Below are 14,990 nucleotides of genomic sequence, written 5' to 3' on the forward strand. Positions count from 1 at the left end.
AAGTCAGATAGCTTGGATTCAAATTCTGGCTCTATCATTTATGCATGTGACTCCCCACATCTTTACACACACCTTGAGAATATCACATAGGGATCTGTAAAGTGAAGATTTCCTGCTGGCAGCATACCTTTCAGAAGAAATGGTATTTAAAGAAATGGAAGCTGCCAGTCAGTTTTTCTGAGCATATATTCCCTTCTATGCAAGAATTAATGGAAAGGCTACTAAAATCTGAGAGATTGTCTGTTCCTCTCATTTTGTGCAATCAGAGATTGTATAAATCTGAGAAATTTTATGTGATTTGCTCAAGGTCAACACACTGGTCACCTTACGGAGCCAAGAATATATTAAAGACAACATTAGCCCTCCCTTCTTTCTAGGAATACACTTGGTTAAGTAACTCCTGTAAGATTCCTTTTTTTAATTTTTTTTTGAGAGAGAGAGAGAGATAAAGAGACAGAGTACTAGCAGGAGAGGGGCAGAGAGAGAGGGAGACACAGAATCTGAAGCAGGCTCCAGGCTCTGAGCTGTCAGCACAGAGCCCAACGCAGGGCTTGAACTCATGAACCACGAGATCATGACCTAAGCCAAAGTCTGACGCCTAACAGACTGAGCCACCCAGGCGCTCTGCTCCTAGAAGACTCTTAACCACTATGCATACTGCTTATAAATATGCCCACAAACAGTTACAGAGCAACTAGCAAGAAGGATAATTTCAAATGGCTCATGTTTTCCTTTACTGACTAGAGGAACACATGAGTACAGAAGTCTTAGGATGAAAAATAAATACAAGACTAATAAGGAAAGAGGTCAAGGTTACAAAAAGTTTAGAAAGCTTATCCCCCTATGATTTTATGTGAGTGGGTAAACTATTCAAGGAAATTGTTTCTTGTTCATGCTCTCCATAAATATCATCTGGAGGCATAGTGTTTAAAATTAAAACAGTCAACAAAACCAAATTTCTAACAAATGTTCATTACTCTCCTTCTAGCTATTAAAATCAAAAGGCATTTTTTCTTTATTAAAAAAATCAAGTGAAGTAACTGCATTCATAAGCTAAAGATAAATATTAATTTTGATAATGAAAAAATATGCCACTGCAAGAGTAACAACATCACATGTACCACAATGTTGCTTCAGATTATGTAAATAATCTTGCTTAAAGAAAATCAGCAGGAGAAAACATACGTTGGTTTTCTTTTCATCCAACTTGTAGGTGTGATTTCACACATACAAACTGATGACATATTCTTAAAGTATAGATGATAGTAGAAGAAAATAATATCCCTATAGTTGGATATAGCGTAACCCTTACTCTCCCATGAGAATGATAATGTGTATGCTTGAGTAAGTGAAGGAGATGAACTGCCTGTCCAGGAAGGCCCCTGTTTGGGGAGAAAAACATCTTTATAATTCTTCACAGCATCCCTTATGTCCTTGATAGTTTTTCCCAACTAACCATGTGGATCATGTTTCTGTTGATAGTTTAGCAATACAGAGCTTCTGTTGGCTTTGGCTGTGTCTACAGACTTGTGGCTGGTGGTATCAAAACATCATATGTTTGGTATTGTATAGAAAACATAACTGGATGACTACATTTTTAAGTTTCCAATTGGATTTCTGAAACTCAGATACAGACCATTCACAGAGCTAGAACAAACAATTCTAAAATTTGTATGGAACCGGAAAAGACCCTGAAATGTGTTTCTTTATGCTGAACTCATGAAGAATTTAATTTATTCATAAAATCTGAATACACTGTTTGTATTTATAAACAGTAGTTAGGAACATGAAATATTAGATGTCTAGAATCAAAATATCTCAAGAAATGGATTCTGTGTTCATTAAATACTAAGCACAAAAGTCAAACAATTTATTAAATCAAAACATGGCAGATCATTAAGAAAACAATCTTGGAATGAATAAAACCTTTTTATTTTATTTATCTTTTTAACTTGTCATTAGCTTGTCTGATACTTTATTTATTTTTTTAATATGAAATTTATTGTCAAATTGTTTTCCATACAACACCCAGTGCTCATCCCAACATGTGCCCTCCTCAATGCCCATCACCCATTTTCCCCTCCCTCCCACCCCCCATCAACCCTCAGTTTATTCTTAGTTTTTAAGAGTCTCTTATGGTTTGGCTCCCTCCCTCTCTAACAATAAAGCCTTTTTAAATAAGAAAGAAAAGCTGAGGGCATAAAAGCATATTTATAAAATAAAGCACAGCCAAAAAAATTCAGAGACAAGCAACAAAATAAGTAAAAAATTTACAACTCATGTAACAAAGAGCTGATATTTTAAAATATAAATAGATGTTCTACAAATGAAAAGACATTTCATAGAAACAGATATAAGCAGACATTTTATCAGAAAAGAAGTGAAGATGGTTCTTAAAATATATGAACAAGTGCTCAACCTAACTCATAATAAGACAAATGAAGTTTGTTTTTAGGTAACAAAGAACTACAAGTTTGATAACACATTATGTCAATTACAACATAAGGAAACAAACACTCTCAATGTAAATTTGTATGATGGAGAGCAAATAGATATCTTTCAAAACTAAAAAAAAGCATTTATATATCCTTGACCCAGGAATTACGTTTCTATCCCATCCCATAAGTACACTTGTACATATGCAAAATTACTTATGCAAAAGTACAATATCCATCCCATAAGTACACTTGTACATATGCAAAATTACTTATGTACCAAGATATTCTTTATAGTGTTGTTTGCATTAACAAAATATAAGAAAGAACTGAAATGGCCTTTGATAGAGAGTGAGATTAAATAAATTGTTCCTCCTAAATATGTACTAATATGGAAAAATCTTGTAGATATAACAGTTTTAAATTTAAAAAGGTGCTTAACAAGTGTTAGGTAGATAGATGATAAAGAGAGAAAATATAAATACAAACACATAGTGTTGTATATGTTGATAAATGAATAGACTGTACCTAGAAGAATACCAAGAAATGTGACCACGTGGCAGATAAGAGAAGAACAGAAAATTGCTTTTGACTATGGCAATGTATCCCAGACAAAGAAACACACCCGTGGTTAATGACTCACAGCAAAGAATAAAAATGCACATGTTGCTAGACCTGGGATGTCTTAGTAAGAGGGTGTAAGAAAGGACCTAGAGCATTTGGTCTTCTGTTAGGCAATTTTAGGGAGGGCTCAAAGAAATGTAGATTTACTCTCAACTGGACTACTCTAAGAAAGTGGGTGTCATTCTATGATTAGGTATGTTAATAAATATTACCAAAAGACATGAACAGAGCAAAGCTAAAGCTGTGTTTAGTGAATTAGCAAGCAGCCACTCATATAAACCAGGATAGGGAAATAGTTGATCATTTTGTAGTTTGGACAACATTATTCTTTTTGTCTGTGTTCAGACATGATTACAGAGTGGTTGGTCTTATTTTTGTCTTAATCCACCATGATCACAGTGGACTTGTCTGATTTCCTATTCTGTGAAATTGTGTATATTCAACAGAAGCACACCATGGCCTGATAGAGGGCCAAGCAAGTTCCTGGCTGTCAGGGACTGTTTTGCTCAACTGTATACACTTTTGTGTCCTTAAGATTTTGTATTATATACTTATCTTACCTATTCAAAGTATGTTTTAAAAGAATATCAGGACTGGGGCTTCTGGGGGAGATGGTGGAGTAGAAGGACTTAGGCTCACCTGACCCCATGGAAACAACTAGGTAACACATCAGTGTAAAATAACCCAAAGGCTGGCAGAATGAACTCAACTACCTACCTGAATAAATAAAGAAGATGCGGTATATACATACAATAGGATATTATTCAGAGATAAAAAAGAATGAAATCTTGCCATTTGTAACAACATGGATGGAACTAGAAAGTAGAATGTTACAAAATCAGTCAGAGAAAGACAAATGCCATATGATTTCACTCATATATGGAATTTAAGAAACAATACAAATGAACAACGATGGAAAAGAGAGAGAGAGAAACCAAGAAAGTGACTCTTAACTCTAGAAAACAAACTGATGGTTGGGTGGGGGTGGATACAGGATGCGTGAAATAGGTGATGGGGAATTACAAGCATGCTTGTGATGAGCACCAAGTAATATATGGAAGTGTTGAATCACTATATTGTACACCTGAAACTAATATAACATTGTATGTTAACTATACTGGAATTAAAATTTTAAAGCTTAATAAAATTGAAAAATAAAAGAATGTCAGGACTGAAGGAGACCTTAGAAGTCACTGAGCCCTAAAACTATCCAATCACCACCACCTTCTCCCACCTTCCAATACCAATGGGGTTTTCTTGTAAAACCCCCCACAAGTGCCAGTACAGCATCTGCTTGCATATCTCCAGTTTGACCATTCTACTAATTTATCAGGCAGCTCACTCCATACTCAAATGGCTGCTCATATATTTTGTGCAGAGGGAAAGAGAACAATGCATTTGGTTATAATATCTTAATTGTTTTCACCCCAGCATGTTTGACCTCTTCAAATGCATCTTCTCCTACAGCAACTAGTAGAGCAGAATAATTACCTTTCTAATTTTATGTAAAATATTCCTATTAATACTCTCCAAACTGCAATTGTCTTTTTGTGTGCCAGTGTTCCAACACAGTTTTGTATCTTTTGTTATCATTACATTTGCAGAGATTCTTATCTGTTGCCGCTGACAAACCCATTTGTTTTTGTACTCAATTACATGTAATTAGTCTTTTCTTCACGAACAAAAGAACAGGTGTCTTTATCAATTCAATGCAAGATACCATGGTAAGGTTGGTTGGACCTAATGATGTCTAGTGAACCAAACAGCACAATTCTGACAGATGCTCATAGTAACACGATTTTTTTTCAAACAATCAAATGCTTTTACTCCTGCCCACACCAAGTAGAGAAAGAAAAGTCATTTTCACATCTTAGAGGCTTATAATTTTCTATTTTTTAAAAAATGAGTAGAATTTTAATCCTTCTGATATTTCTATCCTTCATCCCTACTAAGAAAAAGTATAAATAAAAATTATTTGCTTTTATTGGAATTGTTCAATGAAAATATGTATGTATGGGGAGGGGAATCAAAATAAAGTACATTAATTGAAAAACTGGTGAAATCTGAATAATGTCTATAGCTCAGTTAATAATATTGTACCAGTTTTAATTTCTTGATTGTGATAATTTTACTGTTGTCACATGAAACGATACCCTTAGGAGAAACTGGGTGAGAAGTACATAGGAATATCCTGCATTATTTTGTAATTTTTCTGAAGTCTAAAATTATTTCAGAAGAAAAGTTTAAAAAAAATATTTGGGTGAGTGAAGTATTTAGCCAATGACTCAGAAAAATTTTGCACATATGCACAAGAAGACATCCATTCATTCATTCCATTTTTTTTTCGTTGAGTACTTACTATGCATCAGAGATCATTCTAAAGATAACTCAAAGAGCAAAACAAAATCTCTTCCCTCTTGAAACCTACATTCTCCTGGGAGAAAGATCAAAAACAAACAAACAAACAAACAAACAAACAGCAACGGTGTATGTGTATAGTTTTATATCATGTGGTTATAAAAGCAATGAATACAATAAAGGGGGGATATCAGAATAGAGAGAGCCAAGGTGAGATGTGTCATTTTATAAAGGATAGTTAGGGAGGGTATTTTCAATATCTATAAGAAATAGAAATGATAATTATCCACCAAAAAGAGAATGGATAAATATATTTGGGTATATTCATGCAAAGAGATACTTTACAAACATGAACATGAATAATAGAAAGCAAATATATCACCATCTGTGCAGCTCACAACCATAATATAAGGGAGAAAAAGTACATAGAAATTATACAGCAATGCTCTCACTTATACAAAGTTTAAAACATGGAAAACAATATTATGAATGATTTAAGTATACACATATGAAATAAATGTATTTTTAAAACTTCATGGAAATAAAAAATGCTAAATTCAGGATAGTAGTTACGTCTGATACTGAAGGAAAGCAGAACTCCATCGGGAGAACATACAGTGGGTTCAAATGCATTTATACTGTTACCTGAATTTTAAGTCAGAGGTTGGGCATCCAGGTAGATTCATCCTAGTCTTGTTATTTTGTATACCTGAACTACTTTTAATACCAATATATCAAAAGGTGAGTGTAGTTGTGTATCTTAAGAAAAAAATATTTTAAATTTATTAATTCAGTTTCTAACAGTATTTGACAAAATGTATCACCCTCAACATGTGTTATGCACAATGCCACTATGCATATATACACACATAGGCATATATATTTGTACATATATATGTATGCATACAAATGTATGTTTATAAATATATAGGTATGGATTTACACTAGACACTGACCCAGCATCTGCAAAGAGAGCACTGTTTAATTCTTTGTCTATGAAATGGAGAAGGAAGGATTTTTGTCAGTTGAACTCACATTTTTTGCCCTTGCCCTTCAGCCACAACCTCATGATAAAAGTCATACATCTTCAGGATGCCTGTCTGGGTTACAGCTACATCCTGTGGAATGAAGTGTGGCTATTTGGCTTACTTGGGGATTAAATCTATTCTCCTCAATTTATAGTTTTTCAATTTTTTTAAAAAGTTGAATGGACAATGCTGACAGAAGATATTATTATCTCGAGCTGCCTCATTTTATAGAAAAATAAACTGAGATCCAGGGATACCTCAGAGATAGCAGAGGTGATACAGTGAAGCAATCTTCCTGATTCATTTCACCCATACTAACAGCTTACTAAATCTACATGAAGTACAGATACAATAGATGAAAATCTTGCATGGAGAGAAAGGCATCCCCATTCCTCGGTACTCAGTTGAAAATGTGAATCATTTAAAGAGTGCATTCCTACAGCCACAAACCAACAATGCAAACCACAATAGGCTAATCAACCACTTTGCAGAAAACTGGGGATGCAATTTTTTATAATAAGATCTTTTCTGTATTGTAATTCATATTTTGCAACGTGTAATATTAAATGAACAAAGAATGATTTAGAAAGGGTGGACAAGAACATTTTCACACTTTAGGAGTTGCAGATCTTCCCCCAAATCTTTAATTTTAATTTAAAAGTTATTTCTCCATAGAATATAAGGCTTCTTACATTATCTTAGGCAATTTGGTAGATTGCCACCCTGACCACAAAATTATATCCATCAGAAGACAACTCAATGGGACATATATTTGATGAGTATTTACTATGTGCTTGGCACTAACGATCTAGCAGTGAATCCAAACAAACTTTAGGAAACTATATGGCACCCTGCATAATTTTAAGATAACATGAATTTCCCCCTGGGTGTCTGTGTATGATTCTGCAGGAACTAAAAGATATGATGAGAGTGATCACTCTTGGCTCTGAGGCTTATATTCCATTTTTTTTTCTGAAATGCAAATATACTACTATGTCATACCTTGATGATTTTGTTTAGTTATTAAACTTGTCAACTCTATACTTGAATTAGTTAAAAACTAATTCCAGGGATATTATTAAAAAACTTTGAATACGTGGCACTTTATTTTAAAAACTTATAAACAAACTTTCAGGTCTACTAGTCTTTATTATCGTGTTATTACCAATACATCATCATACTATTTTAATATATTTTTCTTTTACAATTAATAATTTGAGGTGCCTGGATGGCTCAGTCAGTTAAGCATCCAGCTCTTGATTTTGGCTCAGGTCATGATCTCATGGTTTGTTAGATGGAGCCTTGGGTCAGGCTCTGCACTGACAGCACAGAGCCTGCTTAGGATTCTCTCTCTCCCTCTCTCTGCCCCTCCCTTCTCATGTTCTCTCTCTCTCTCAAAATAAATAAATAAATACTTAAAAAAATTAAAATCAATAATTTTGTCATTAAAGTGAAATCACATGTAATATACAGATGTATACACTCAATGTTTACCTTAAGAAGTAATTTTGGCCTGCCAGAAATGATGTTTGGAGAATTATTATAACATGCTCGCTATTTAGTTCTAGGATTAAAACACCATCTTGTGCTGGAAATACTGCCTTGTTCCTATAAATATTTATCATCATATTGACTATAAACACTGGAATGGGACAATCTTCTTATCCACTGACTATCTGGAACTCTTTCAATTCTCTACCTTCTCATTTAGTGTGTGACCTCTCTCAACTGTGTCTTTACTCTAGGGAGTCACAGCAAAAAGGATAGAAGACAGACACCAGCTTACTAGCAGTTAAACAGTTCAAAAGGCAACCTGGCCACACCCTAAGACTTAGATACACCAGACCATACATTTGATCATCGTTAACTGGACTGGGAGAAGTTAATGCTCCTTACTGTAGTCGCTGTTTTCGTCCTTGGTCCCGTCAATGGTACCATCTGGGTGCATCTGCAGGAAATATCCCTGCTGGCTGAATAACCTTGTCACAATTCCTTTCAGCTGGGGTTCTGCAAAACAAAATAGAATGGTTATTCAAGTTCTTATTTTGTTTATAAAAATACACACTTGCAAATTGTCCAAAAATTCTCTAAAGTCACAAATGCCAATGGCTTAAATATTGAAATAAGTATATGGAAAAGGGGCATCTCAGTAACATGTCTTTACTCTTCTTTTTCCTTCTAGAGGCAGAGCCATAATACTATGCATCAGGAAACCAAATATAAATAGATAAAAACTAATTATGACTCGGAAAATAAAGAGGCGTGCTAAAAAGTGAATTATGTTTCTTCCTCATGCATCTAATGTCTGACTGCAAGATGCCACCAACTGTATGGTCTCATTCTAGAATCAGTATTTACAACAAACTGCCACTATAATTCCTAAGTTTCCAGTAGTCAAAAAAAGGCCCTGGAAGATTTCTATTTCTGCTGAATATAAACTATCCATTAGAAACTCCTGGGTTTTGAAATTCTGATCAACTTCAGCCAGAAAGAAAGAATGGCTTGGATAAGAACCACAGGAAAAAGCAAAACCCCCACGGCCATGAGATGTCACTGAGAAGTATGTGAAAATAAATTTCACCTTCGATAAATACTTCACCAGACAGAAGCCTCAGCACTACAAAAGTCATTTTTCCAGTACCAAAAAAAGTAATAAATTCATGTACATTTCTCTAAATATTTCACTAGAAGTGAAAGAAGCTGTCCTCACTAGAAGTGACCATTAGAAGTGTTCCTCAGCTTTTATAAACTCCCTACACATTAATACCATCAAACTGAACTTTGTATACCACATTTGGGTTTTTACATATCAGCTACCATAAATATTTAAAGCTTTCTCATTATGGTGCTGGCTGCCAGCGACAATTCACTTTCTATAGCATCACTACCATCTTTGTCTCTACTTCAGCACTGGGCAAATATTAGACTATTCTAACGCATTCCTGAAGTAGCAACATATTATCCTCAAATTCAGCATCATACTGAATTTCAACTGACAGTCAATTTCATTCCTTCACCCATTTATTCAACCAATTACTCCAAATCTCTTTTTTGTCAGACAATATGCTAGGTACTGTGTGTTACACCAAACACACTGATTGATGTGACTACATAAGAATTCTAGTTAAGGATTCAGTGTGTTTAACTCTTTGGGAATAGACCTGCTCTCTATAGCATATGTCTGCGGTTAAACTTTTTCATATATGACTTCATCACACGTGTTCAGGAATATAAGGCACTACCTATATAAACATGTCCTCTTGAAAGCAATCCTAATAAGCAGAGAAGGTACTAAGAAAATTTGGAATAATGAAGCAGGGTTATGAAAAAAAAGAACTGAACTGGAAATGAGGAATTCTGGCTGATGACTATATGTTATATATGTGTGTTAAATAAATTTATTTAATTTGTAGGACTATCTAGAAGTCAAACTAAGTGATCTTTAGATCCCTTCTATAAGTATCTATTGACTTGGGGTACATTAGAATCCTCTTCCCTGAGTGATAGCAGAAATCAAGGAATGTTCGGTGTGTTGCCTCCATGGGTCCACCCAATCTGACATATTAGGAACATGCTGGAGGAATACATAGCTGGCTAACCTCACTGTAAAACAATATCCTGTGCCGCCATCAAATCCTACCAACGTTTCTAGGCTCAGCTCAAGATCACCTCCTCCAAGAAAGTTTGGCTATCGTAACTGAGGGAAATATATAATTGGGGGAAATAAAAAGAACATGTGTGCCTCTGTCATGAGGCTAACTGACTGACAGGCAGGTGCTAATATGGCATACTTAATTCTATATATGCAGGCAGAAGACCCAGCTTTGAGCCACAATTGCCATGTGCTCCTGAGGAAGTCATTTTACATTTGAGGCTCAGTTTTCATATAAAGGGAAAAATAATTCCTATGCTAATTATAACTGCTGGGAAATTCAATGAATAAATATAGGTGATAGTATGAATTCAAACCCATAAGAATATAAAGCCTAATTAAGGTCTATTTTCAGTGATGAAAATCAAGAAAACAGCATAAGTGAGGTAAAGGAACATACTAAGAACCAACTTTATGTCTTCTGATTTCTGTTTTCGTAAAATATTAATTAAGCTTCTAAGTCATTAAACAATGGGCTACAAGTAGAGGATAGAACAGGATAGAAGGAAAGGGACAGGTTGTCTTATAATTGATATTTTATTTCTAATAAGCTTGATAAGGTCACTTTAAGAAGTCATGTTTGGGTTGGTAATGAGATACATGGCAGCTGAGTCACTAATGCCAGCAGATGATTGTTTTTTTCATGCTCTTTCTGTAGCTGTAATTAAACACTTCTTTTGCTATGGTGAAGCCATCCCTTTGTTGGGGCCCTGGGAATTCAGGTTGGTAACTCCTGTTCAAGATAATGAGCATCAGGCATTTATATTGCCCCCAACTGCCTAGAAGCAGTGCTAGAACCAGCTCAGAGTCCGAGTTTTAATTATGTGATAATCTATGAAGGCACATGTCTTGCACTGTAGATGTTTCAAAGGAGACTTCACCATCTATTGAAAAAATGCCTTGAACCTAGAATGTGTCATAGAAAGCCAGGCCTGTACCCTGATTACCATCTATCAAACCCTATCAATCTTTCTAGGCTCAGCTCAAGTTCTCCTCCACGAAGGCTTGACTATCATAAGTGTGGGTCATTTTTATAACTGAGGGGGGAAAAGAGCTATTTTATCGTATTTTAAAGAAAGGGATTTAAAAGATGAGACCACTTTTTTGGTATACCTAAAATCCTGGAGGCACTCAATAAATATGCTTTTTATTTGTCAGATTATCCTTAGGGATCTAAGAGATTAATATATTCTATGCTGTCCTCAGGGAGCACCCAGTCTAGTGCATGAAACATATTTATATATAATACTAGTGTGATGTAGGTGTTAAATAAGGGATAGAAGCAGAGTGGCATGATGGCACCAAGGAGTAAGGGACTAATTCTGTCTCAAGGTTGGGTGAAGGAACCTTATCCATCACTTGAAGAGTAAGTGGCATTTTCAGAGTCAAAAAAAGAAAAAGAAAAAAAAAACAGAGAAAGAGCATTCCAGACAAATAAACAATGGATATTTTCCAATTTATATGATTCTAAGATAATGTTCTTCTATTATTTTTCTTCTTTTTTTTAATGAAATGGTGGCTATATTACTAGATGGTGAGGTGGTAGGGATTTGGTTTGTTATCTTTTGTACTCTAAAATGGTGTGGCAAATGCTGCTAGCTTTTCTCCCAAATCCATTTCCTCTTTTTCCTGGGCACCCAGCTAGACCATATGTCCTAGCCTCCCTTGCAGTTAGGTTTGGCAGATGAATGAGTGTCATATGGAATGTAAGTGGAAGTGATGTGTGCCATTTTCAGGCCGAGGCTTTTAAAAGCAAACATTCTCTTAATGCTGGCTGGATTTAGATGACAAAGCCCTAGGGGATGTCAACAAAATAGAAGAATGCTGGGCTTCTGAATAACTGATGGAAAAAAGGCAATAGCCATCAGAAATGCCCACTTTGGACACTTAGGTGTACAAGAAATAAACTTCCATTGGTGATACATAGTAACTTCCTTCCAAAAAGTACAATAAGAAAAGGGGGACAGGACAGAGGAACTTCACAGTAGAGAAACCTGACAAACAAAACACTACCTCAGCAAGGTGATCAAGGTTACCATCAAAAGTCATAAATCATACTGATAACATGTACTCTTAATATGATGTGATGAGAATGGCACTTTACCTCTGTGGTCTTCTTCCCTTAAACTCATAACCCCAGTCTAATCATAAGAAAAACACCAGGCAAATACCAACTGAAGGACATTCTACAAAATAGCTGACTAGGAATCCTTAAGTTGTCAAGGTCATCAAAAATAAGAAAAGTCTAAGAAAATGTCATAGCCAAGAGGAGTCTAAGATAGGACAATTAGATGTAATGTTGTATTGTAGATGGGATCCTGGAACCGAAAAAGAACAATAGGTAAAAACTAAGGAAATCTTAATGAATTACAGACTTTAGTTAATCATGAGGTGTCAGCACTGATTTTTTTAAGTTTACTTATTTATTTTGAGAAAGAGAGAGAGAGCACGTGTGTGTGTGAGTGTGCAAGCAGGGGAGGGGGAGAGAGAGAGGGAGAGAGAGTGAGAGTCCCAAGCAGGCTCCACCAACCCTGTCAGCATAGAGCCCAATGCGGGGCTTGATCTCACAACCGTGAGATCATGACCTGGGCCTAGATCAAGAATCAGATGCTTAACCAACTGAGCCACCCAGGCACCCCAACACTGATTTGTTGATTTTCATAAGTATACCAAACTAATATAAGATGTTAATATGGGAAACTGAGGATAGTTTAAATGGGAACTCTTTGCACTAACTTAACTTTTCTGTAAATTTAAAACCATTCCACAATAAAAAGTTGAGTGATAATTACAGCTACAAAGCAGGTTAGAAATTTAATTCTTAGAGAGGTTGAGTGAGACAGTCGGTAAAGGATAGGAATTCATGTTCAACAATGCTTCCCTTCAGGATGACATGGCAACTTCAACAGAGGTTTGAATTCAAAGCCACTCAGAAGAGCTGTGACATGGAAGAGCTATCTTGACATTCCTGTTGCTTTAGCACATAGTGCTGTGGAACAGTTACCTAAGTATATACTGGAAACCCAGAGCAGGTGGACTATGGGGGCCGATCGCACATCTCAGGACAGCAGAAAACAAAATGAATTTTAGAATTGGAAAGGACCTTGGAATCTCACACTTCCCTTCATCAAAATCCCTTCCTTCATCAATGCCAAAGATTAAAAAATAAATAAATAAGTAAATAAATAAATAAATAAATAAAATTGAAAAATAAAATAAACACAAAAGCAAACTTGAGGCTCAGAGGGAAAGTGTCTTGTCCGAGGTCATCCACCTAACACAGAGTTGAGTTAGGACAAGAACTACTCTCCTATACACTGAATGAACAGCATTCTTTCCTTTGAAAAAGCAGCTAAGATACAATCCATATCTTGTGCAAGGGAGGGGTTAAGGGACAAAAGGTAAAGAAGAGAGGAGAAGGAGGAGGAAGAGCACTGAGTTGTATGTCAGTTATTGGAGTACAGGGGTAAAAAAGAGAAGAGGCTACAGGAAAGTCTGCAAGAAGTATATACGTACACATATACACACACAATAAATACCTTTGATACCAAAATTAGATTGTATTTATCTAGGGCCAACCTATTCAATATTTGCACTCAAAATTAGAGAAAGTGCCCCATGTAAACACCAAGCTAAAATAAAACTACAACAGCAACCCAAACTTTCTTATGGAAGCCATATCCAGAGACTTAACAGTACTTACTCCAATAACGATGGCTATATTTTGAACCCATCTACTTTGTACCAGGCACTCCCCTAATGATTTTACCCTATTTTTATTTAATACTCACAATAACTGAGTGTGTAAGGTCCTTTTTTCTCATTTTTCAGATAAGATTATGGAGATTCGGAGAAGCTCCCTCACTTGCCCAAAGTTACAGAACTAGTAAATTCGAAGGCAGCTCTAGCTTAAGAGTCTGTGGTCTTGGCTACTCTCCAGCACTGTTCAGTGGCTTTAACAAAGACACTGGCGGGGCGCCTGGGTGACTCAGTCAGTTAAGTGTCTGACTTTGGCTCAGGTCATGATCTTGCAGTCGATGAGTTCGAGCCCCGCGTCGGCTCTGTGCTGAGCCTGGAGCCTGCTTCAGATTCTGTGTCTCCCTCTCTCTCTACCCCCCTCCCACCTGCTTGTTTTTTTTCTATCTCTCTCTCTCAAAAATAAACGAAAGAAAGAAAGAAAGAAAGAAAGAAAGAAAGAAAGAAAGAAAGAAAGAAAGAAAGAAAGAAAAAGAAAGGAAGGAAGGAAGAAAGAAAGGCAAACAGACAGACACTGGCAAAACTGGAACACAACCAGATGAAAGGGAGCCAAATAAACAGGGCACAAAGGACTGCCATGTGAAAAATAGCTGAATGAACAGTCCATATGCAGCCTGGAAAAGGGACGACTCCGGGGACATGAGAGCTGCCCTCACTTTCTTAACCGAAGAGAGAAGTAAGAAGAAGCCAATTTGTTCTGAGTGGCTCCACTCAGGGATAGAACTAGGGCCAATGGGTGAAAGTTACAGGGAGGCAGGTAAAAAAAGAATTTTCTATAAATTGTATTCAAAGAGAGAGGAGGCTGCCCAAAGAAAGAGTGAGTTTTCTATCATGGACAGAAGCAAATAGGGAGAAGCAGAAAAACTCCACATCAGAACAGCTGTGAAGGACACGGATGTCTACAAAAGCTAAGGCATTCTACATGACAATGCAAGGTCCTCTCCAGCAGCCTGTCCTGGAAAGCTTTGGGATCAGCCAGATGGCCCTCTAAATACAAGTTCACTCCTCTGTTTCTTAGTGTGTGCTTAGGACAGGGAATTGAAAAGATTGTTTACCAAGCATCCTGAAAATGAAGCTCTTTGTAAGTGTTCAACATGGATTGTGGGAGTAATTTGATGGGGTTTTCTAATCAGTCTC

At 36.1% G+C, this 14,990-nt stretch overlaps 1 protein-coding gene across 2 annotated transcripts in view; it reads right to left on the reverse strand.

Moving 5' to 3' along the window:
* Positions 1 to 14,990, reverse strand: part of LOC115523328 (fibroblast growth factor 12) — a 513,840-nt gene that overhangs the window by 197,110 nt on the left and 301,740 nt on the right. For both annotated transcript variants that reach the window (XM_030329264.2, XM_030329263.1), the window contains one exon: positions 8,342 to 8,452. In XM_030329264.2, coding sequence (XP_030185124.1) covers positions 8,342 to 8,452 — 111 coding nt within the window. The remainder of the gene's footprint in view (positions 1 to 8,341; positions 8,453 to 14,990) is intronic.

This window comes from Lynx canadensis, chromosome C2, assembly GCF_007474595.2.
Source record: "Lynx canadensis isolate LIC74 chromosome C2, mLynCan4.pri.v2, whole genome shotgun sequence".
Classification (NCBI taxonomy): domain Eukaryota; kingdom Metazoa; phylum Chordata; class Mammalia; order Carnivora; family Felidae; genus Lynx; species Lynx canadensis.